Here is a 26,435-nt window from a genome sequence, read left to right on the forward strand (position 1 = left end):
AAGTTATCCTGGCGAATGGACAGGTTACCCACTCCAGTATTCTTGGGCTTCCCTGGTGGCGCAGATGGTAAAAAATTTGCCTGCAATGAGGGAGACTCGGGTTGGATTCCTGTGTTGGGAAGATCCCCTGGAGGAGGGCATGGCAACCCACTCCAGTATTCTTGCCTGGAGAATCCCATGGACAGAGGAGTCTGGCAGGCTTTGGCTTTTGGTTGCAAAGAGCTCGACACAACTGAGCGACTAAACATAGCACAGTACCATGTAGCACAGTACCATGTAGGGGAATCAGTTTTTAAGAGGATAAGTACTTTTGTAATTTAAACAGTCTGCTTTGGTAAACTTAACGCTCAATTTAAAAAATTACATTAGTATGAGAAAGCTTTCTAAGTAAGATGATTTTTCTGATGTTTTGATTATAGAACACATGTACTTCTTACAAAAGAAGGAACTGTCACAGATTGTAAGATAAAATGCCATCATTTCTCTTATTGAAAATTCAGTTTTATTTGGAATAACTATTTCTGATAAAATCTTCATTTAATTCTTGTGTTTTTAGAGAATGGTTATATAATTTTACGAAGACTGTTTTCCTCTCAAAACATTATTGGATTAAGCTTACTTCCCAGGTTAATGAATTTATTAAAAATTGGCTTTTTTGACAGGTACACAGTTTAAATCCATATATTTAAAATGGATAACCAACAAGGACCTACTGTATATCACTGGGAATTCTGCTCAACATGTGGCAGGCTGAATGCGAGGGGCGCTTGGGGGAGAACAGACACAAGTATATGTATGGCTGAGTCACTTTGCTGTGGGCCTCAACTATCACAACATTGTTAATTAGCTGTATTTCAATATAAAATAAAGTTTCAAAAAATGGTTTTGTGTGTGTATTTAAAAAACAACCTTAGGGCAGAGACTCACTCTGCCACTACTATAGTCAATGTTCCTATTGAGAAACTATAAGGGAACACATGGAACAACAGACTGGTTCCAAATAGGAAAAGGAGTACGTCAAGGCTGTATATTGTCACCCTGCTTATTTAACTTCTATGCAAAGTACATCATGAGAAACACTGGGCTGGAAGAAGCACAAGCTGGAATCAAGATTGCCAGCAGAAATATCAATAACCCCAGATATGCAGATGATACCACTCTTATGGCAGAAAGTGAAGAAGAACTAAAGAGCCTCTTGATGAAAGTGAAAGAGGAGAGTGAAAAAGTCGGCTTAAAGCTCAACATTCAGAAACTAAGATCATGGCATCTGGTCCCATCACTTCATGGCAAATAGATGGGACACAGTGGAAACAGTGGCTGACTTTAATTTTGGGGGCTCCAAAATCACTGCAGATGGTGACTGCAGCCATAAAATTAAAAGACGCTTGAGTCTTCCCTGGTGGCTCAGATGGTAAAGCGTCTGCCTGCAATGCGGGAGACCTGGGTTTGATCCCTGGGTTGGGAAGATCTCCTGGAGAAGAAAACGGCAACCCACTCCAGTACTCTTGCCTGGAAAATCCCACAGACAGAGGAGCCTGGTAGGCCACAGTCCATGGGGTCACAAAGAGTCGGACACGACTGAGTGACTTCACTTTCACTACTCCTTGGAAGGAAAGTTATGACCCACCTAGACAGCATATTTACAAGCAGAGACATTACTTTGTCAACAAAGGTCTGTCTAGTCAAGGCTATGGTTTTTCCTGTGGTCATGTATGGATGTGAGAGTTGGACTGTGAAGAAAGCTGAGCGCCAAAGAATTGATGCTTTGGAACTGTGGTGTTGGAGAAGACTCTTGAGAGTCCCTTGGACTACAAGGAGATCCAACCAGTCCATCCTAAAGGAGATCAGTCCTGGGTGTTCATCGGAAGGACTGATGTTGAAGCTGAAACTCCAATACATTGGCCACCTGATGGGAAGAGCTGACTCATTTGCAAAGACCCTGATGCTGGGAAAGATTGAGAGCAGGCGGAGAAGGGGACAGCGGAGGATGAGATGGTTGGATGGCATCACCAACTCAATGGACATGGGTTTGGGTGGACTCTGGGAGCTGGTGATGGACAGGGAGGCCTGGCGTCCTGCAGTTCATGAGGTCACAAAGAATCCGGCATGACTGAGCAACTGAACTGAACTGACTGAAGTGATCAGAGATTTCCTTCTCAGAACTCCCTAGTACGGAGATTATCTCACTGTCATACAGCAGCAACGATAAAACTGCAAGGATCCAATGGCCTTTGTTCATCTACTGTGTATCAGATTCTTTTTTTTTTAAATTTCTCATTCAATCCTCACCATAATCCTGTGAGGTTCCAGTACTACTCCACCTCCACCAACAAGCTTATAAACTCTTTAAATTGGCGCCTTACCATGTGTAAATAGTATTTTGGTATCCTTTGTGTAAGTTTAAAAGATCTAAGTAGGGGGAAGTTTAGGGGTCCTTCAGTCCCTTAACTAATGGCTGTGATTCTTTCCAGAAATGCAACCAGCTCAGTAAAGGCAATGAAGCCTCCACTGCCCCTGAGGAGACCCAGTTACTTTGATCGACTAATTCAATGGAGCAGGATCCTAGTAGTAGGGCTTGGTTTTACTCTACACCACTGGGTGACCCGGGCACCAACTGGCTACCCCTCTTCCGTCCCTTCAGTGAGTCTCAGATTACTTATGTGTGAGACCAGAAACTTGGATAAAGTTTTCTTTGACTTTACCTGAACTAACTCGTGGTGACAGGCAGTGAGAGGCGGAATCAGGAAAGAGAAGTTAACCATCCTCTCATGGTCTGAGAAGGACAGATGTACTGATTTAAATTCGGGGTCCGCAGCTGAGAGAAAGAGCCAGTCCAGGAGCGGAGATCCAGCGCCCCAGGCCCGGAGTCTGAGTCCCAGGTCCTGAGTGGCAGCTGAAGCAGCAAGCGCCCCTTTGCCGGAAGCCCCGCCCACTTCTTCCCCCGGGTTCACCCCAAGTCTCGGCCTCACGCTCGGCCTCGACGGCGAACTATATTTCCCAGAATGCCATTCAAGCCGCTTCGCAGGGCGCCAGTAAGCGCCTTGGGTGACGCCATCAGCCGGCGCGGTGTTTAGACTTTACTGATGTCGTGGCGCATTGGAGGAAGAAGTTGCTGTTTCGCCGGGCCCTGGTCCTGAGGACGCGGTCCAGGTGGTCCCTGGCCTCTTCCTACCCACCCCTCTGCCCGCCTTTCCCCCCGCTCCTCTGGCAGGATGAGGCGTGCAGGCCTGGGTAAGAAGAGGCTGAGATTCGAAGTTCCGGGACCCTGGAACTGGCGGTGCTGGGCGCAGGGGCGCGGGGATGGAAATCGGACTGGCCTCTTGTCTCTGGAATCTGAAGCAGAGAGCAGGGTGTATGGAGGAGTCTTTGGAAATGGTGTCAAGTGGAAACACCACCGTTTGTTCCAGATCCTAGTGGGTTCCTTAAATTTGGTTCTGTCTCAAGTTATGGATGGTAGGTTTAGATGGAATAGTGGAGAATTAGGGGTGAGGTATGTACAGGTACCAACGCTGTGAGGAGCTTTTCTGTAGTGTTACTGACTGTCTGAGCGAGGTTGTGGAAATTGCTGAGTTTCCATAGTTGCTGAAGTCTTTCTTCGCTTCTCTCTACTGAACCTAATGTTAGTTTCTTCAGAAGTGAAGTTTGAAGAGTGTTGCATGCAAAGCATACTGATAATAATCGTATTAGCCTGGTAACAGTGAGTTTCACAGGTAAACACAGGTGTCATTTTTGTTAAAGGCCGTGATGTGGATCTTCGGAGTCAAAGGCCGTTTTACCCAGAACATTTCTTATCTGACCCTTGTTCCACTGGTAAGACGGTAGAATGCAGTAATACCTGGTGACTTAGCATTTGTTCTTATCTTTTGGCCTAGGAAGTAATTCACCAAGCAGCAGAACAAATTAGGCACAAGAATTTACAGTGGGCTGTTACAGCACAAAGCCATTAAAACAGCATTTTCTGGTTCTGGAACTATTAAGAGATGACTGGGAAAAAAGAAAAGAAGAAACCTGCCATATTAATATACAGTATACCTAAATATATGACAGACTTGAAAAAGGATAATGTTTGTTACCTTTTTCAATTCTTATAATTCGATGGAAAAAGAGTGTTTCCAAAGTGTGAGGTATTTAAAGTTAGTGAAAGTTGCCAGTAACTCTAGGCATGTACATTGATTAGTAAATTGTAGTATGAGAAAAAGCTCTTGAAAAATGTAGTTTTTGTGAATACTTGGCTCATAAAAGGAAAATTGGCTGGGTAAATTGTAGAGAAAAAAAATAACTCAGTTTGAACAAGTTTAGTTTTATATGCCTAAATGAGTTTCCTTTTTATCATTAATGACAGCAAACATTTATTGTGTAGTTGAGTAAGCTCTAGGTATACAGTCCTTTGTGGCTTCCCTGTGGCTTAGTGGTAGAGAATCCACCTGCCAATCCTGGAGGTGCACACGAGATGCAGGTTCGATCCCTGGGTCAGGAAGATCCCCTGAAGAAAGAACCTACTCCAGTACTCTTGCCTGGAGAATCCCGTGGACAGAGGAGCCTGGCAGGCTACAGTCCATGGGGTTACAAGTAGTCAGTCAGGACTGAGCACTCACAGGCAGTCCTGTGTAGCTCTGTTCATGCTCCCCAAGCTTCTAATCTAGTTGAGGAGTAGAAATATGTACAAAAATGAATTATGGTACAAGGTGGTAGCTATACAACCAAATACCAGATAAGTTCTGTAGGCTGTGAATGTCCCAGGGATTTCACAGAGAGCGCTTGGTAATTTGTGTGGACATAGAAGCCTCAGCTGCAGCTTAATAGCAAAGTGTAGGAGAGTTTGTTTCCAGTTGGAAGTGTGACCCTCTCCTCGTTCCAAAACAATTGTAGGACAGAATCTAGAATTATGAATGATGTGTTTAAGGGATTATGGTTAAACCGGTTTGGTTGAAGTAGGAGACATAGAACCAGAACCAACCACGTTGTGGAGACCTTTGAGTACCAGGTCAAAGAATTTGGACCTCATCAGTAGGTCTTTGGGCCTTTTTGAAAGTTTTGTGCAGCAATATGCTGTGAAATTGCAAAGAGAGGAACTTGAGAGATGGTGGTTCTGAGCCCTGACTGTACACTAGAATCACCTAGAGAGCTTTTAAGGCTTGAATACCTGGATCCCAGCCCAGACCAACTAAGTTAGAATCTCTAGGATAGAGTGTTTTTTTTTTTTTTTTAAAGTTTGTTTTTAAACTCCCCTGTAGTTGAAGGAGGAAAAGTGATTCCTTAGGTGTCTGTTGTTGTAAATTACATTGGTGTGATGTGACGTGATGTGACGAGCCTTTTTTCTTTTTTAAGTATCAATGTGTATTGGGGTCCTGAATCCGATAAATATTTATGTAGAGAAGCCCCCGCGCTTCCTCAGCATGCTTGGTGCCTCAGTCGGGCCTAACTCTTTGTGACCCCAAGACCTATAGCCCACCAGGCTCCTCTGTCCAGGAAATTTTCCAGGCAAGGATACTGGACTGGGTTGCCATTCCCCTCTCCAGGCCCACAGTTCACATGACTGTCTAAGTGACTTGGTTCATTTATGATAGAAACTGTGCAGAAGTAGCATTTGTTTATGGACACAGTCTGAGGATTATCTTTGACACCCATTAGCTTTCCTACAAATTTTCATGCCAGTAAGTCACACAAAAGAAGTGGCTAAACTTGGAATAACAACTCCTAACTTTTGATCTTTTTTTTTTAAATACTGGGGATGGATGATGGTGTGAGGGAAGATTAACTCTTTAATAGGAGAAGGGTGCTTTGAAAGCTTTCTGGACAATCAATAAAATGGGAATTTCACCTTTGATAAATGGAACAGTACAGAACTCTAAAAATAAAAATAAGATATACAAAAATAATAATAAAGGAAATAGAAACAAATAACCACTAATTTAGAACTGAATTCCTTGGGGAAGTTGTCAAGTGGTTAATTCAACCAGTCAGTAATGACTTACTGGGTGAACATTATTTATGTAGCATATTAATCATATAAAATATGAAGATATTTTTATTTCCTTTAAGGATTTTGGTCTTTATTAAAGTAGAATTTGTATAGCATATCATTGATGAATAGGGTGAGAATGCATTTTTTAAATGATTCTTTTAATTGTTGAGTAGAGGCGAATAATGTATCTAGTCACTTGTCCTTACATTGTACAATGGCACACTTACAGAACTTTGTAGATGATGGATCAGCAATTGAGGGAAATTTGAGGAAGGCAACTCTTTCTCCTCAGTAATATACTTGTTTAACATCTTGTTGTGGCTTTTGTGGTGGTGGAGATTGTGTGTCTCTTGCTTGAAGTACTTGTTAGATACAGAGATACAGAAAAAGGCTGAGATGCTGCTTTTGTCCTCAAAGAAGCTTATGACCACTGTTGACAAAGGCAGACACATTCAAAGCTGAATAACTGAATTCAGATTCTGTTAATTAATTAGTTCATTTACAAGTATTTACTGGCTATGCCTTACTGTGTATATATGTTTTGGGGGGATCTATAGCCATGAGCAGAACAAACTTAGTTTCTGCCCTTGGAGTGCAGTCCAGAGCATGATATTAGTGTTATGTATAGTCAGAGCTGTAGGAATTCAAAAGAGGGTTTTGCTTTTTAGAGAAAGTGAGAGTTTTACTATGCCTGGAAAGAGCTTCCTGTTCACTTTCCAATGCTTGCTTCAGTCACCAGTGTTGCCTGCTACTTTCTGCCCCTCTGTCTTACTGTTGGCGCCACTTCACTCACTCTGAGCAGACGGAGGCCTCTAGTCTCTGTATTATAGTGCCAGGCTTCCATTGCTGGTCTAGTCCCCAGAATCCATATATATCACCTACTCTTTTGACAAGGAATCTCAACATCTTGGGGCTCTGTTCTTCAGCAGCCCCAACACTGCACTCCAACTCTTGTTTCAGTCCAACCCTCCAGGTTCTCATGGGCTGATATAGGCTGATGAGTGTTTCTGCAGAAAAATCACACATCCAGGTGAAAAATCACACTACAGTATAATTGCCTCAGCCACAATTGCTTTATCCCTGTAGTAATCCTGTACAACCCCGGTTATTTTCTTCCATTATTCTCTACAGTTTTTTTCCCCAAAAGATCACCATTCTTCAAAGACAGGCTTTTCTTTTATTTCACTGAGAAAATTGTCAACAGTATTTTTTTTTTTCTTTTAAATGCGGTTAGGTAATACCCTCAACAATGCTTTCCTTTCTCAGTCCTCCAACGTGTTAGTATATGCATTCACTGTTCAAGGCTCACTCCACCTGTTGGAGTGCCTGATGAATATCAAGTTATATTGGGCAGTGCCTGGGACTGTTGTCCTGTATCCCAATGCTCTTCCCTAGAAGAAGAGCTCTGAAAAGTATTGATAGCACCTAGAAAGAACAAGGGATCAGATGCATGATAGTTTCTCAAGTATTGTTGAAGAATGAATGAGTCTCCCTCTTAAATCTCAGTTAATATTCTCCATAAGTTATTCTCGCTCTCTTCTCTTTAAAAGAGATGCCCATAAAGGACCTTCCCTCTGCCATACTCCACCCTGTTGTATTATCCCATCTCTGCCTTTCCCTTCACAGCCAAGCTTCTTCCATAGGTAGTTGATGTTCCTGTTTTTAGGTGTGTGTGTGTGTGTGTGTGTGTGTGTGTGTGTGTTTAATGGTATAGTTCTAGAGAGCAGGAAGTACGTCCAGAATACCCTTATATATCATTGTCTATTTCAGATTCTTGTGGGCAATCAGTAAACAGTGAACAAATGAGTGTTGAGCTGAATTCAGTATCCTTTGCTTAAGAGAGGTTATTAGAGTTGTTCTGAACCCTATTTGGTTATTAATTTTTAAAGTTCATTTGGAGTGTGAGTATTACAGACATACCTGGTCTGTCTGTCAGCGCCCTCCAGGGGTCTTTTTCGGTTCTTTCTAGTCAGGGTTTCAGAAGGGACTTGTTTTTGCTACAACTCTGCTTGGGACTGATCCTTGCAGGTGAAGGAGTACCCCCTGGCAACTATGGGAACTATGGCTATCCTAATAGTGGGTATAGTGCCTGTGAAGAGGAGAACGAGAGACTCACGGAAAGTCTGAGAAACAAAGTAACGGCTATAAAATCTGTAAGTATATAACATACACTTTTTAGTTTGTGCATATCTATACATATATGTTTTTTTTCATGGGAGGAAGGGATAGGGCGTTTGGGACAGACATGTACACACTGCTGTATTTAAAATGGATAACCAACACGTACCTACTGCATAGCATGGGGAACTCTGCTCAATGTTATGTGGCAGCCTGGGTGAGAGGGTTGTTTGGAGGAGAATGGATACATGTGTATCCTTGGAGTCCCTTTGCAGTTCACCTGCAGCTGTCACAACATTGTTAATTGGCTGTACTCCAGTACAAAATTAAAAAGTTTAAAGATGTATGCTTTTATTGGCATAGGGGATTTAGTCCCACAAAACTACATAGTTCAGAGGTATGAGCTTTCCCCCTAGATTTAACAATTCAGGGATAATAAAGCAACTAGATAGCCCAAATCACCTAAGTTCAGTTCAGTTCAGTCACTCAGTCTTGTCCGACTCTGTGATGCCATGGACTGCAGCATGGAGGCCTCCCTGTCCATCACCAACTCGTGGAGTTCACCTAAACTCATGTCCATTGAGTCGGTGATGCCATCCAACCATCTCATCCTCTGTTGTCCCCCCTCCTCCCGCCCTTAATCTTTCCCAGCATCAGGGTCTTTGCAAATGAGTCAGCTCTTCACATCAGGTGGTGAAAGTATTGAATTTTCAGCTTTGACATCAGTCCTCCAGTGAACACCCAGGACTGATCTCCTTTAGGATGGACTGGTTGGATCTCTTTGTATTCCAAGGGACTCTCAAGAGTCTTCTCCAACACCACAGTTCAAAAGCATCAATTCTTCGGCCCTCAGCTTTCTTTACAGTCCAATTCTCATATCCATACATGACTGCTGGAAAAACCATAGCCTTGACTAAGTCAGACCTTTGTTGACAAAATGAAGTCTCTACATTTTAATATGCTGTCTAGGTTGGTCATAACTTTCCTTCCAGGGAGTAAGTGTCTTTTAATTTCATGGCTGCAATCACCATCTGCAGTGATTTTGGAGCCCCAAAATTAAAATCAGCCACTGTTTCCCCATCTGTTTGCCATGAGGTGATGGGACCAGATGCCATGATCTTAGTTTTCTGAATGTTGAGCTTTAAGCCAACTTTTTCACTCTCCTCTTTCACTTTCATCAAAAGGCTTTTTAGTTCTTCCTCACTTTCTGCCGTAAGGGTGATGTCATCTGAGTATCTGAGGTTACTGATATTTCTCCTGGCAATCTTGATTCCAGCTTGTGCTTCTTCCAACTCAGTGTTTCTCATGATGTACTCTGCATATAAGTTAAATAAGCAGGGTGACAATATACAGCCTTGAGGTACTCCTTTTCCTATTTGGAACTAGTCTGTTGTTCCATGTCCAGTTCTAACTGTTGCTTCTTGATCTGGATACAGATTTCAAAGGAGACAGGCTAAGTGGTCTGGTATTCCCATCTCTTTCAAATTTTTCCACAGTTTTTTGTGATCCACACAATCAAAGGCTTTGGCATAGTCAATAAAGCAGAAATAGATGTTTTTCTAGAACTCTCTTGCTTTTTCGATTATCCAGCAGGTGTTGGCATTTTGATCCCTGGTTCCTCTGCCTTTTCTAAATTCTGCTTGAACATCTGGAAGTTCATGGTTCACGTATTGCTGAAGCCTGACTTGGAGAATTTTGAGGATTACTTTGCTAGCGAGTGAAATGAGTGCAATTGTGTGGTAGTTTGAGCATTCTTTGGCATTGCCTTTCTTTGGGATTGGAATGAAAACTGACCTTTTCCAGTCCTGTGGCCACTGCTGAGTTGTCCAAATTTGAGTGCAGCACCTTTACAGCATCATCTTTTAGGATTTGAAATAGCTTAACTTGAGTTCCATCACCTCTACTAGCTTTGTTTGTAGTGATGCTTCCTAAGACCCACTTGACTTCACATTCCAGGATGTCTGACTCTAGGTGAGTGATCACACCATCATGATTATCTGGGTCATGAAGATCTTTTCTGAACAGTTCTTCTGTGTATTCTTGCCACCTCTTCTTAATATCTTCTGCTTCTGTTAGGTCCAGACCATTTCTGTCCTTTATAAAGCCCATCTTTACATGAAATGTTCCCTTGGTATCTCTAACTTTTTAAAAGAGATCTCTAGTCTTTCCCAGTCTAATGTTTTCCTCTATTTCTTTGCATTGATTACTGAGGAAGGCTTTCTTATCTCTTCTTGCTATTCTTTGGAACTCTGCATTCAAATGGGTATATTTTTCCTTTTCTCCTTTGCTTTTCGCTTCTGTTCTTTTCACAGCTATTTGTAAGAACTCCTCAGATAGCCATTTTGCTTTTTTGCATTTCTTTTTCTTGGAGATGGTCTAAATTCCTGTCTCCTGAACAGTGTCATGAACCTCCGTCCATAGTTCTTCAGGCACTCTATCTATCAGATCTAGTCCCTTAAATCTATTTCTCACTTCCACTGTATAATCATAAGGGATTTGATTTAGGTCATACCTGAATGGTCTAGTGGTTTTCCCTGCTTTCTTCAATCTAAGTCTGAATTTGACAATAAGAAGTTCATGATCTGAGCCACAGTCAGCTCCTGGTCTTGTTTTTGCTGACTGTATAGAGCTTCTCCATCTTTGGGAGCAAAGAATATAATCAATGTGATTTCATTGTCGACCATCTGGTGATGTCCATGTGTAGAGTCTTCTCTTGTGTTGTTGGAAGAGGGTGTTTGCTATGACCAGTGCGTTCTCTTGGCAAAACTCCATTAGCCTTTGCCCTGCTTCATTCTGTACTCCAAGGCCAAATTTGCCTGTTACTCCTGGTATTTCTTGACTTCCTACCTTGGCATTCTAGTCCCCTGTAATGAAAAGGACATCTTTTTTGGTTGGTTGTTCTAAAATGCCTTGTAGGTCTTCATAGAACTGTTCTGCTTCAGCTGCTTCAGCTACTTCAGCTTCTGCGTTACTGGTCGGGGCATAGACTTGGATTACTGTGATATTGAATGGTTTGCCTTCGAAACAAACAGATCATTCTGTCGTTTTTGTGATTGCATCCAAGTACTGTATTTTCTTTAATACAACTGTCATTTATTCCAGGGAAAGAAATTTCCATGAGAAAAGCTTTGTTTAATAAGGAGCCTAAATTATCAATATTGGTATTAAAACTCAAGTAAGTCTTAATTTCCTCCAAATGTTATATTTTTAAAATTATTAACATTATATGATATTGCTTAGTTCAATATTCAATTCCTATTGATTTATTAAGACCTTGAAAATAATACTCATTTCAGAATGTAACAGTCTTCAGGCTGAATACAGTTCTACTTTCCAAAAACTAATGAAATATCAGTTAAGTTTTAGTAATGTGACTCAAAATTTAAACACAACCTGAGTACAGGTTAGAAAATGTCAAAATTTATGGTCTATATATTTTTTGGGGGGGAGGGGGGCTCATAGTTTATGTATTTATTTGTTTTACTTTATAATATTGTATTGGTTTTGATACATATATTTTAAACTTCAGCTTTTTTTGGTGGTTAAATCTTAAATACTGCTTGTAGTGTTTTACAGTGCCACAGTACAGTTACAGTGTAGTAATCTCAGCGCCTTCCACCTTCCACCCCCAAGCAGCTCATCTTCTGACTTTCCTTCTAGTCTCCAGAGCTACGAATCTCAGTCTTCTGTGTGTCTGCCTTTGAACCTGCTGTCAGTCACCAAGTCCTGTGTTCCTTCTCTCTGCTGTTCCTATTTTGGCCTTCCCGGTTCTAGTACTATGCCCCGGTTTTCTTCAGTGGACTATTGGGAAAGCCTTTTAACCTATCTGTTTCCCATTTTTCGTATGTTTCGGTCTGAGCTACACCCAGTAGTCATCACAGTCACCTTTTTGGTTTTTAGAGTATTTTGAAAAGTGCATTCTACACTCCCAGAAGTCTTCAGTGAGAAATGAAGTTCGCACTCTGTAGCTTGATGAGACAGGTTCTGCAGAGCTTGCCCCAGCCTTTTAGACCTCACCTCCTGCGCTTCAGCACGTGTGCGTGCGGCCGCCAGCCAGATTTGCGCGTCCCTCCTGCCCTGTGCGCGCGGTCGCCCTCCCACTCCTGCGTCTTTGCTCATGCAGTCCCCGTGCCTGGGGCATCCTCTCCCTCCCGACCCTGGCTGAACTCTTGCCCATCTGAAAGGCTCCATCTCTTCTTTTCACCTTCTCTCCTCCAGGCTTCACCTGATCACCACATAAACCTAACGTTTTCCTTGTGAGCATAAGATCATTTGTACCACTTCTGTAGCACTTATTGTGTAATGATCTGCATTGGAATTGTTTGTATGAAAAAGAAATTTATCAGAATACAGCGTTTTCTGTTGTAGTTTTACATTCTACATAGCACCTAACGTATTTCCTTATAGTGTATTGAGTTAATATGTATTAAATAAAGGAATTACCAAAAGAGAGTTTTGATTATGCATTTAGAGCATTCATTGGAAGCTTATGTTGCCAAAACTTAATTGATAGCTCATTAGTCTTTGGAAAACAGAATTGTATTTCAGCCTAGAGACTGTTTTCAAGGTCATATTAAATCAAAAGGAGTTAATCTATGAACTAAGCAATATTGCATAATGTTAATAACTTAGAAAATACAACATTTTGGAGGAAATTAAGAATTAAATGATTTTTTTAAATTCCAATATTGATCATTTAGGCTCCTTGTTAGAAGAAAGCCTTTTTCTCATGCATATTTCTTTCCCTGGCATGAAGGACAGTTGTGAAAGTAATTAGGCGATTTGGGCTGGCTAGTTTCATAGTTGCTCTATTATTTCTGAATTGTTAAATTTTGGGGAAAAGCTTATGTTCTGATCTATAGAATCCTAGAATGGTTTTGTGTTAATATTACCCCAGATACTTACAAAATAAGCTGACGACAATGTTTGCAGTGGTTTACCATGATTTTTTCCAGTGTTTAGTAGTAGTGTATTTATTCAGCTATTTTAGAAGTGAAGTCTTTGATGAATTTGTCATATGAAGTATTAGATAGTTTTTGATTTGAATAGCAGCTGTAGTCACATATGATACTTCATTCAGACTCAGCCTCTTCTCTGTGTAGCTTCATAATGTGGGTAACACTAACTTGTAAATTTTTTCCAATTTGTTATCAAATTTTAAAGAAACAACACCTTTAGAATCTAAAGAAATAATTAATTTAGGCATATAGTCAAAGTAATGTCACATTCATTAGGAAAATATTACTTATATCTGAACTTGATAATATGGGAACTTAGATAACATTTTTTAAATGTAAATGAAGAAATATACAAACAAATGCTATTGTGTGAATGATATAAAGAGAGAACAAAGAATTCAAGGATAAGAGGACAGGAAAGAAACATGTACCTAAATTAAAAGATGGAGTTGAATATTAAGTTTAAATCAAAATGAAGAACAGGGAGACAATGTCTATAGGTGAGAAGGAATAGAGATTCTAAATTAGTTTTCTTTTTAATTATGAAACTAAGGTAACTTTATAGGAGACTTGGAAAATACAGAATGAAATAATATTTCTACTATATATTACAATTAATTGTTTAAGTAGATTAAGATTTTTAGTTGAATTTTCAATATCAAACTCTCAAAAATGAATGGACAGAAAAGTAGAATGATATAGTAGACTTGAAAACACTGTGAGCCTATTCAATATAATTAAGATTTATACAGTTTCACACAACATCAGGATATAAATTCTGTCAAGTTCCCATAGACTATAAACTAGGAGCCGCTGAAGCATATCCAGAGACATAAGACCAAGTGCAAAAATTTGATGGCCTAAAGGTATTGAAATCATACAGTGTCTGTTCTCTTACCACTGTGGAATTATGTTAGAGATCAGTATCAAAAGATACTTGAAAATAACCCACATATTTTCAAGTGCAATGTGACATTTCCCAAGAGAGATCTTTGACTTGGCCATTGAAAGCCTCAACAAAATTAAAAGATTGAAAAAACAGGGTGATTGCAGAGAAGAAAGCATTTAAATGTGAAGTTAATATCAAACTGAGAACTTAATATCGAAGATACTTTAAAAACCCCATATATACTATGTTGTTAGAAAAAAAGGAAATTAACATATGATACAGTATTATTAACTAAAGTACAGCTTTTACCCAAATTTCACAAAATTTTATGCTAGTGTTCATTATTTGTTTTCATACCTTATTCAAGATTCCATATTGAATTTAGTTGCATTGATCAGCTTCAGCTGCATGCAACAAATTCTGATAAATTCTCTTTTATTCTGCTACAAATATTTTCTAATTTTCCTTGTTATGGCTTCTTAGATATACCCATCATTTAAAAGTGGACATTTAATTTCTAAATTAGTTTTTATTAATTTCAGTGGGAAAAATAACCAAAGAATAAAGTATGTTTTATATTTTTAAGAATGCAGTTTTATTTGAGAAAACATGTATGCTTAGAATGGCATTGTCGTTTTTACTTTTAACACTTAAAAACATTTAGGCAAGTAATGATGTTTATGCTTTTTTCTTTGTAGCTTTCCATTGAAATAGGGCATGAAGTTAAACATCAAAATAAATTATTAGCTGAAATGGTAAGTGGTTATGATTTTAACTTTAAGGAACTTGATTGGATATTCTCAGATTTGGCTTGGAATAACTCTAAGAGTTGTTTTTGCCCTATTTTTACATTTTTCATCTTGCCTAACCCATATGAGTAGGAGGAGGAGGTAGGAGTGAGTGTATATTTTATCTTGTATTTAGAACACTGTTAAAGACTCAGGACAAATGACTATTTCAAGCTGTCTTTAAGATCTCAGCAGATATAGACTGCCAAGTAAATGCTTTATAACCAGTCAACCAAATGTCTTTCACCTAATGTAAACCTGTCTTCTGCTTGATCTCCTAAGGATCACTGTGAACAAGTCAATAAGATTGAATATAGTAACATCCCCAGGCCTTTTCTCTCTAAACAAGCTCAGTGAGGTATACCTTTTCTTGCTAGAGACTCTTTTCATTCCTCACTGTCTATTTTGGACGTCAAACTCCTCTAGACCTTCCCTAGTTTCTTCAAATGCTTTTAAAATTGTACTATTTAAGAATGAATATTGCACTTAAAATTTTCTAGTGAAGGTTGTACATTAGAATCACTTGAGGAACTTTGAAAATATCCATTCCTGGTTCTCACTTGAAATGTACTGATTCAGAATTTTAGAGAGCAGGGTGTCGCTCGGTATATGTATTTTGAAAAATTTTTACATCCCAGGTGATTTTGTTGCATAGCCCTAGGGAAGAACTATAAATGTCAAGTGCTTAAGCTGCCTAGAACCTGAACTGTACAAAGGCTGTCATTATGTCAGGACCTTACATCTCCGGTTATTGAGATTTCTAAAAAAGTGCAGTCTTTCCAAAGCATACGTAGTTCTCTCACCGTCAGGACTTCTCTAGCTGTGTTTTAGTGTGGCCGTGTTCCCCATCCATATTTGAAGTCTTTACCGCAGTTTACTACCGCTGCGTGAGAGACTCTTAACTTTTAATAGATTCTGCTGACCTTCGAAGTCAGCTTCCTAAACAAAAGGATCTTCAAAGTAAAGGTACATTTAACTACTAACTATATTCAGTGGATCAACTGCTGTGCTGGGAAGCAACCAGCCATTTAACCTTGGAGAGCGATACCTCCAACAAAATGAGGGGGAAACGTGTGTGATGGTCAATGAACCTCTTACTTTTATTGTTAATGTGTTTTAATCCACATAATTGGAATAAGACCTAAATACTTCGGGATTTTGAATTACTCTGGAGCTGAAAGAATGTTTATTGGATAATGAAAGAGCTTATTTATTGAGAAAATTATTTTGCATGGAGTAATCAGGTTGATTATCCAAGTTATACGCAGGCTCCAGAAAATGTCATTAAAAGTGTATTCTAATGACTATATATTAAATTACTCAAATATGCATACGTAGAATGTTAGAATCCAACTATTATGTTTCCCTTTTTTCCTCACAGGATTCACAGTTTGATTCTACAACTGGATTTCTAGGTAAAACTATGGGAAAACTGAAGATTTTATCCAGAGGAAGCCAAACGAAGTTGCTGTGCTATATGATGCTATTCTCATTCTTTGTCTTTTTTGTCATTTACTGGATTATTAAACTGAGGTGATGCAAGTCAGTGTGAGTTTGGAATTTGTTCCAACTTAACAGCTTGGAGTACCACATCAGTAAAAAAAAAATCAGCATCAAAACATTCCTAAATTTCAGCTACTGTGGCTCTTCCCATCAGAGAGTACTGAATCTTGTTTTATAAATCACACCAGATAATACAGTGCTCTTTGGATCCTGTTTCTTAATGATTCACTTTTTGCCCCAATTTTCAGGGGTATTGAGATGTTCTGAGGGTCACTCTGGCCCTAACAATTTTTTCCTGTTTTTTGCTGTGAGATTAAAGAGCAGTTATAAAATTCTGTTGTGACCATAAATGGAGGTTTCCGTTCCACATAAAGAACTTTGTGGGAGAGTAGCAATGCCTAAAGAGCCTGGTGCTGTGCTCTTGAGGTGGTGAGCAAGTCTCTGATGGATGGGAAATGTGTTTTCCTGAATTGTCATCGCCCCAATGTTGTACTCTTCTTTCCTCTTCTATTTCATTTAAATTGTAGGCTGATTTTTTTTTTTTAACCTACAGTTTTCCTAATAATTTTTGATGATATGACTCTTCTTCCCCTCCTCTACCCAAGGACCTCAGTCTTTACTAAAACTTGTTATTTTGGCATATTTCTAGTAGGATCCAAAACAAATGTGTACCAGTATAGTTGTCATTTTATATTAACTTTATATATATATAACATTGACTTGGCTTATAATAGTTTTATGATTTTAGCCACTTAGGCCATTTGGTTATCATTTATGACAGAATAATGTGAAGCTAAAGTAATTGCTAAGCTCTGAATGGAAATAAAATGTTCAGGAAAAGTAATTGCCTCTGCTTTATTATGTGCTCAAAATAAATACTCAGGCATTGAACTTGGGGTTAAGGGTGCTGTTGTTTTAATCCAGTGTATTTGTTTATAGGAAACAAAATGCAAAAATGGACTGCTAAGTAGATGTCAAAATGTTGTGAAATTGTCTGTATTGCTACTGTTTTGGAATTTGCTCATTTATGGGCTTCAAAAATAAAATTTTTAATAAAACCTATTAATTGACTTTGTTGCTTCTTTGTTCAAGTCTTTTTTTTTTTTTCCATAAACCAAGAAGTGGTTCTGAAAACTCACGACAAACTCAGGAAAGCTTAAGGTATTATTTCACTACTTGGTTCAAAAAAATGAGATAAATCATGACAAAAATTTCAAAAATCTGTTTAATTCTTTCTTCCTTTTGCTTGGGGACCCCTAGGAAAAAGTACTGCCAGAAATAAAATTTTGGGAAAACATCAAATATGGGAAAGTTCTAATATTTTTATAATCTTTTACAAACTCATTGCTAAATCTGAAAAGGAGTTTATTGCTGTTGGTGTCTGGGAGGTTGAGTGTAATAACTGAATAAGCAAAATATTCATGTTATTAGTTTCATTCAGGCATGAGACTTGTAGGTGTTTGTCTGGTGGGTGACACACTGTAAACCCTGTGTTTAAATAATAAGCTTCAGAAAAAATGTCAAGTCTCTAGATTTTTTCTGAAAAATACCTAGTTATTTCACTAGCAGTTGGTCCAAATGGTAGAAATTTTAATTTACCTGACCCATCCCCTATGGATACCAGGCATGAAAGTGAAGTCACTCAGTCATGTCTGACTCTTTGCAACCCCACGGACTGTAACCTGGCAGGCTCCTCCATCCATGGGATTTTCCAGGCAGGAGTACTGGAGTGGCTTGCCATTTTCTTCTCTAGGGGCTCTTCCCTGACCCAGGGATCAAACCCATGTCTCCCGCATTGCAGGCAGACTCTACTATCGGAGCCACCAGCAAATCCCCTATACCAGGCATAGGTTTCCACAATGAGGAAAGAGAGAATTATACATAATACTGATAGACTTTAAATTAACATGCAAATTAATTCTTGGATACTACTTAAGCAGAGAAGAGTTGTTAAATCTCAAATAGGCAATATTTTAAGCATCAGAATTCTGGAGCAGAAAACTATAGCACCTGCACCCATAAAAACCATCTATTTCCATCAACCTTGTTTCCCTTATTTTTCAGTGCTCTTAAATTTCTCATTTTATGTCTTGAGTTTGCATGTTTGTAGAAAATGTGGGGAAAGTGCTTGATAATTTGGGTTCATCCAATCAGTAAATAACTTTATCAGGCTATATTGATGAACAAACTTTGACTCAGTATTTACTGGGAAACAAAAGCATAGTAAGACTGAAAGCTATGCAGTCACATTGCCTGAGTGTAAATCCTGGCTCCCCTATTCATGTCATAACTTTGATCTGATGACCTCTCCACCTCAGTTACTTTATTTGTAATACAGAAATAATCACATACAGGTAGCATTAATACATTCATAGAGTTATTGCAATAAATAAATGATATTCCTTGTAAAGAACTTCGAATGGGTTCCTGGCACTCAATGATGGCTGTTGCCTTTGTGCATCTATGGACAGGTGCTTGGGAATTTTAATGTCACACTAGCCCACATGTTGCTGATAAATTTTGGCTGCTTTCTCTCTCCCATAATCCCACCAGGGATATAAGCAGCTGTTTGTCTTTTCTGGGAAGGGTCATCATTTTCTGGAATTTAGGTTTTTTTAATGTTTCTTTGTATCTTCAGCAATCTGATGGGATTTCTTTTTTAAAAAACCTTGAGTTATTGGATTGAGAACAGCAAACTTTTCAACTTTCTGGAAACAGAAGTTTGAAGGGAGAGAACTTAGAAGGTTTTCTACTGGTAAAAAGTTATAAGCATTTCATTTCTTTTTACTTTTTCTGTAGTTATATATTTAACTTCTCTTCTGAAATGTTGATGAGGTAAGAGGCACAAATAATTTTAATTTATGAAACACCAATTTGTTATTACCGCAGTAAATATTAACACTTTTCTCTCCTTATATGTATTGTGGTTAGATGACAGAGTCATTTTCTTGTGTATGTATAATATTTTGCTCTACTCAATTTTTTTATCCTTGTACCAATACACTATTTTTGTCATTGTAGTTTCATAGTATTTTAATAGTCAACACATACCAATTTATTCTTTTTCCTTATTTATTTATTTCACATTTATTCCTTTTTCATATTTATTCTATTCAATTTATTATTTCCGATGAACTTCTGTGTAGTTTGATAGTATTTTAATAAAGCACAGTGGATTTTGATAAACACATTCAAATTTTATAATCTTCACTGGAAAAAAAAAAAAGAAAACAAATGTTTCCCTATTGAAATGTTATATTTTGACTCCAAGCAAATTTAACATTTTTTTCACTCTATGTTTGTATTTAATGATATATAGTGGTAAACCAGCTCCTTGCAGTTAGGGGACTGAGCTTTAGTAACTTTGAATTTCTGTGGTATAAATATTTCCACTTCCCTTGATTTGAAGCTACGAAATGGAACAGCACTGAACACAGAATAATGAAAACATACGGATAGTTGGCTCGAATAAGCTGGTGCGAACTGGCTCTAGTACACCACTAGTTACATTGATGATAAATATTCTTTTTAAAAACGTAGAAGTCAGGGCTTCCCTGGTGGCTCAGTGGTAAACAATCTGCCTGCCAAAGGAGCAGATGCGAGTTCAGCCCCTGGTCTGGGAAGATCCCACGTGCCATGGGGCACCTAAGCCCGTGTGCCCAGCCCCTGAGCCCACATGCCCGAGAGCTTGTGCGCCCCAGCAATGAGAAGCTGCACGCCCAACCAGAGAATGGCCCCCGCTCGCTGCAACTAGAGAAAAGCTCACAGAGCAATGAGGACCCAACACAAGTAAAAATAAAACTAGTTTTAAAAGCCGTTTTTGAAATGTAGAAGTTATTTGTTCCTTAAATAAGCATCTCTTGCTTAAATTTTAATAGACAAAAGCTCAGGCAACATAAACTGATAGATTAACCAGAATAATGTTTTTCAAATGGCAGATGTCACCTTCTTTTCTCAATATTTATGGATAAATGCATGCTACATGTATTGATCTCCCATCTTCCAGTAGTTCAAATACTGTATACAAATTATGTATTTTAAAGGAGGATGATTGCTGTTATTCTCTATGGTTTTCCCTCCAATTGCCCAGAGTGTAGGAATTGTTCTGGATATTTTATAAATATTTCTCTTTATAGATGAAGGTTATCTTAGCTAAGGAGTTCAAGTCCTACCTGGTTGCCTTTTGAGAAGAGTTTTTCACAAGAAAAACTCTTGTGAAAACTCTTTCAACTCACCATATGAATTGAAGAGAGCTGCAAAGAGGTCTTAGAATAATCTTTCCTAATCTTAAATGTGAACAGAAAGATCAAAATGCACACAAAATATTTTGGACCAAAAAAAAAAACCCCACATATTTGGTATTAAACTTGGAAATTCAGGAAGCTTAATTAATCATCCATAGCTTTGGTAGTAAAGGATAATGCAAAATATAACCACATTATCCATTGTAAGTATTCTCAGTTCAGTTCAATCGCTCAGTCGTGTCTGACTCTTTGCAACCCCATGAATAGCAGCACGCCAGGCCTCCCTGTCCATTACCAACTCCCGGAGTTCACTCAGACTCACGTCCATCGAGTCCGTGATGCCATCCAGCCATCTTATCCTCTGTTGTCCTCTTCTCCTCCTGCCCCCAATCCCTCCCAGCATCAGAGTCTTTTCCAAGGAGTCAACTCTTCACATGAGGTGGCCAAAGTACTGGAGTTTCAGCCTTAGCATCATTCCTTCCAAAGAAATCCCAGGGCTGATCTCCTTCAGAATGGACTGGTTGGATCTCCTTGCAGTCCAAGGGACTCTCAAGAGTCTTCTCCAACACCACAGTTCAAAAGCATCAATTCTTCAGCGCTCAGCCTTCTTCACAGTCCAACTCTCACATCCATACATGACCACAGGAAAAACCATAGCCTTGACTAGACGGACCTTAGTCGGCAAAGTAGTGTCTCTATTTTTTAATATGCTATCTAGGTTGGTCATAACTTTTCTTCCAAGGAGTAAGCGTCTTTTAATTTCATGGCTGCAATCACCATCTGCAATGATTATGGAGCCCCCCAAAATAAAGTCTGACACTGTTTCCACTGTTTCCCTATCTATTTCCCATGAAGTGATGGGACCAGATGCCATGATCTTTGTTTGCTGAATGTTGACCTTTAGGCCAACTTTTTCGCTCTCCTCTTTCACTTTCATCAAGAGGCTTTTTAGTTCCTCTTCATTTCTGTCATAAGGGTGGTGTCATCTGCATATCTGAGGTTATTGATATTTCTTCTGGCAATCTTGATTCCAGCTTGTGTTTCTTCCAGCCCAGCGTTTCTCATGATGTACTCTGCAGAGAAGTTAAATAAGCAGGGTGACAATATACAGCCTTGATGTATTCCTTTTCCTATTTGGAATCAGTCTGTTGCCATGTCCGGTTCTAACTGTTGCTTCCTGACCTGCATACAGACTTCTCAAGAGGCAGGTCAGGTGGTCTGGTATTCCCATCTCTTTCAGAATTCTCCACAGTTTATTGTGATCCACATAGTCAAAGGTTTTGGCATAGTCAATAAAGCAGAAATAGATGTTTTTCTGGAACTCTCTTGCTTTTTCCATGATCCAGCAGATGTTGGCAATTTGATCTCTGGTTCCTCTGCCTTTTCTAAAACCAGCTTGAACATCAGGAAGTTCACGGTTCATGTACTGTTGAAGCCTGGCCTGGAGAATTTTGAGCATTACTTTACTAGCGTGTGAGATGAGTGCAATTGTGTGGTAGTTTGAGCATTCCTTGGCATTGCCTTTCTTTGGGATTGGAATGAAAACTGACCTTTTCCAGTCCTGTGGCCACTGCTGAGTTTTCCAAATTTGCTGGCATATTCAGTGCAGCACTTTCATAGCATCATCTTTCAGGATTTGAAATAGCTCTACTGAAATTCCATCACCTCCACTAGCTTTGTTTGTAGCAATGCTTTCTAAGGCCCACTTAACTTCACATTCCAAGATGTCTGGCTCTAGATTAGTGATCACATCATCATGATTCTCTGGGTCGTGAAGATCTTTTTTGTACAGTTCTTCTGTGTATTCTTGCAACCTCTTCTTAATATCTTCTGCTTCTGTTAGGTCCAGACCATTTGTGTCCTTTATCGAGCCCATCTTTGCATGAAATGTTCCCTTAGTATCTCTAATTTTCTTGAAGAGATCTCTAGTCTTTCCCATTCTGTTGTTTTCCTCTATTTCTTTGCATTGATCGCTGAAGAAGGCTTTCTTATCTCTTCTTGCTATTCTCTGGAACTCTGCATTCAGATGCTTATATCTTTCCTTTTCTCCTTTGCTTTTCGCCTCTCTTCTTTTCACACCTATTTGTTAGGCCTCCCCAGACAGCCATTTTGCTTTTTTGCATTTCTTTTCCATGGAGATGGTCTTGATCCCTGTCTCCTGTACAATGTCATGAACCTCATTCCATAGTTCATCAGGCACTCTATCTATCAGATCTAGGCCCTTAAATCTATTTCTCACTTCCACTGTATAATCATAAGGGATTTGATTTAGGTCATACCTGAATGGTCTAGCGATTTTCCCTGCTTTCTTCAATTTAAGTCTGAATTTGGTAATAAGAAGTTCATAATCTGAGCCACAGTCAGCTCCTGGTCTTGTTTTTGTTGACTGTATACAGCTTCTCCATCTTTGGCTGCAAAGAATATAATCAATCTGATTTCGGTGTTGACCATCTGATGATGTCCATGTGTAGAGTCTTCTCTTGTGTTGTTGGAAGAGGGTGTTTGCTATGACCAGCCCATTCTCTTGGCAAAACTCTATTCGTCTTTGCCCTACTTCATTCCGCATTCCAAGGCCAAATTTGCCTGTTACTTCAGGTGTTTCTTGACTTCCTACTTTTGCATTCCAGTCCCCTATAATGAAAAGGACATCTTTTTTGGGTGTTAGTTCTAAAAGATCTTGTAGGTCTTCATAGAACCATTCAACTTCAGCTTCTTCAGCATTACTGGTTGGGGCATATACTTGGGTAACTGTGATATTGAATGGTTTGCCTTGGAGACGAACAGAGATCATTGTGTCATTTTTGAGACTGCATCCAAGTACTGAATTTCGGACTCTCTTGTTGACCATGATGGCTACTCCATTTCTTTTGAGGGATTTCTCCCTGCAGTAGTAGATATAATGGTCATCTGAGTTAAATTCACCCATTCCAGTCCACTTTAGTTTGCTGATTCCTAGAATGTCAACGTTCACTCTTGCCATCTCTTGTTTGACCACTTCCAATTTGCCTTGATTCATGGACCTGACATTCCAGGTTCCTGCGCAATATTGCTCTTTACAGCATCAGACCTTGCTTCTATCACCAGTCACATCCACAGCTGGGTATTGTTTTTGCTTTGGCTCCATCCCTTTATTCTTTCTGGAGTTATTTCTCCACTGATCTCCAGTAGCATATTGGGCACCTACTGACCTGGGGCGTTCCTCTTTCACTATCCTATCATTTTGCCTTTTCATACTGTTGATGGGGAATGGTAAGTATTCTACCCAGGTGTTTATGATGCTTAAAAAGAAAAACTAGCAGTGACAACTGCAACGTTGTAAAGCAATTATCCTCCAATTAAAAAAATTGGTGAGAACTGAATGCCAAGGACATGGCATCTACCATATGATACACACTGGAATTTTCCCTCAAGCACTTGGCAGAGCAGTAGATCTCAGGAAGTGTTTGGTACATAAGTTGATGTTTCCTATTAGAAGACATATCTTTTTTATTATCTCTCACTAAAATTTCAGTGCTGAGATCATAGAAAGCCTTCAACAAAAATGTGCAGTGTAATTAATAGCATTATAAGCCCAGTTACGAGCTGAGCTTCTCTGAATATTGGAGACACAACACTGTAGCCATTCAATTATTCAGGGGCCAAAAATTATCACTACTTTAAAATTCTCCTTTTGTTTTTCACTTTGTAAAGCTGAAGCCCATTCTATTTTATGGGCTAATGCTCTGCCTAAAATGTCAAGAACAGATGACACCCAATCAGACACAGTGGCAGAGGAGCTGAGGAAAGTCACTTAATGTTCTTTTTCTTCCATCACCAATCACATTTTGAAACAGAAGAGGTTTCCGTTCTCCCCAAACTCCCCTCCCATCCAGGCTGCCACATAACATTGAGCAGAGTTCCCTGTGCTATGCAGTAGGTCCTTGTTGGTTATCCACTTTAAATATAGCAGTGTGTACCTGCCCATCCCAACTCCCTAACTATTCCTTTCTTTGCTATTCACCTGTAAGTATCACAACATGGTTTGTTAATTGGATATACCCCAATACAAAAATACCGAGTTTAAAAAATAAATTGAAAAAACACAAGAGGTTTATCAACATCTCTGACCCAAGTTGATCAGGTGGGTAAGGCATTCTATTCCACAAAACCTAGTGTTTTATATATATATATATATATTTTTTTTTTTTTTCCTGTCTCGGAGTAATTTAGACTTGACTTCTATCCTTAGCCAAGATGTATGCATATCACTCAAAGCCCTACAACAAGATATGTAACCCAGTTAGTCATTGTAAGTGGTGGAAACTTCATTGGCACACAGATCAAGGTCAGAGAGTGGGACATTATATACCAGTGGAGGCAGTTGTCCAATTAAGACAGCATTCTTGGGTTGTCTACACTTTGTTACCATTCACAATGGAGTCATCACATCCGCTATCTTAATATCTGCTGAAAAAGGAAATCAGAGGAAATAGAAGCTTTATTTTATATCTTTCAGGACAGGCAGTCCATTCTTATTCAGGAAAGGCAAGTGATAAATATCAGCAACTTAGTAACTCTGCTCTTTTAGTCGGTCATGAATTTTCAGACCTAAAAATTTCTGGTCTGGTCACAGGATTATAGAAAATATCGTGATTTGTAAAATGAGAATTCCAACATATATCTAAAAGTCCCAAAGGGAAAATGGCCGAAATGGAAATGAGGCAACTTTTGAAGAGACAATGAATGAAAATTCTCCAGAATTGAAAAAAATCTCATGAGTTCTTTGATCAATATGCCACACTACAGTGCAAAGAGATTATAAAGAAACAAGAAGAAAATAAAAGAAGAAAAACCTCACAGGCACAACATATTAAAAATGCAAAACATTAAAGACAAAGAAAATAAGTTTTAAACGCGTTTCTTTAATAAGAGGATGACTGAATATAGAATGAAGATGAACTTAAGAGGAATATTTTAAAGACAAAAAGGTGCCTGATTTTTCAGGCCATCTTCTTGCCAGTGTGAACTGAACTGTTCCTTCTGTTCCTTGCCCTATTCTCAGATCTTACAGAGTAAAAAATAAAGTGGGGGGGGGGGGGAATGGCTTGTGAATAAAATCACTTCAATCTATAGAATTTCCATAATGGAGACTGAAATAGTATCACTCCTGACACACAGGTGAGGACTAATGGCAACAGGGGCAGGGAAGAAGAACTAAGCTTAAATGCATGCCCCAGATTCATGCAGTTACATCATACCTGTTCTTGTATGGGAAGATAATACGGCCTCAAGAGCACTGCTTCTTTTTAGACCCTTATACCTACTAATGCAAAGAATAAGATCCTTAAAAACAGTAATAAACACAGTTGGAAAGGCAAATCTAGGAAAAACACATAGGATTATGGTAATTTAAGAAGACTTGTTTCACTCAGTTTTAACATCAGAAGCTGTACCAGCTTCATAGCTGCCCAGATAAGAAGTAAATTCCCCAGCAATGGATGGAAATGACTCTGCAGTGTTGCACTGCCCCGCCTGAGGCTGAAGGGTCTAAGGAACACAGGATCAAAACTGGACATGGTAGTAGCAGTAGTAGTGTTAGTCACTCAGTCTTGTCTGACTCTTTGCAATCCCACGGACTGTAGCCTACCAGGCTCCTCTGATGGGATTCTCCAGGCCAGAATACTGGAGTGGGTAAGCCATGCCCTTCTCCAGAGAATCTTCCCAACCCAGGAATCGAACCCAGGTCTCCTGCATTGCAGGCAGATTCTTTACTGTTTGAGCTACAGGGAAGACCAAAACTGGACATAATTAAAAGCAAAGGAAACAATCAGTTCCACGAGAATCAGGGTTGATTGCTGTGTGCCCTGGTCTATTCCCAGTGCCCAGGTGCTCCAGAAATATTTGCTGAGTGAGAGGATGGATGCAACCTGAAACCAAAGTGAGATATAACTTTAACATGCAATATAGATCACTCCAAAATGCATCATACTT

The 26,435-nt window shown here is 39.2% G+C and overlaps 1 protein-coding gene across 1 annotated transcript; it reads left to right on the plus strand.

The window, feature by feature from the left end:
- On the plus strand, positions 3,040-17,283 carry BET1 (Bet1 golgi vesicular membrane trafficking protein). The gene is made up of 4 exons (XM_005678935.3): positions 3,040-3,231; positions 7,994-8,118; positions 14,629-14,685; positions 16,100-17,283. The coding sequence occupies exons 1-4, from the start codon at positions 3,213-3,215 to the stop codon at positions 16,253-16,255; spliced, it is 357 nt and encodes a 118-aa protein (XP_005678992.1). The 5' UTR covers positions 3,040-3,212; the 3' UTR covers positions 16,256-17,283.

This window comes from Capra hircus, chromosome 4, assembly GCF_001704415.2.
Source record: "Capra hircus breed San Clemente chromosome 4, ASM170441v1, whole genome shotgun sequence".
Classification (NCBI taxonomy): Eukaryota; Metazoa; Chordata; class Mammalia; order Artiodactyla; family Bovidae; genus Capra; species Capra hircus.

Bases quoted from the DNA above. Each gene is read 5' to 3' on its own strand.
- BET1 (XM_005678935.3), top strand. The intron at 8,119-14,628 runs GTAAGTATATAA...TTTTCTTTGTAG, and splicing joins AAGTAACGGCTATAAAATCT to CTTTCCATTGAAATAGGGCA. The intron at 14,686-16,099 runs GTAAGTGGTTAT...TTTTCCTCACAG, and splicing joins ATAAATTATTAGCTGAAATG to GATTCACAGTTTGATTCTAC.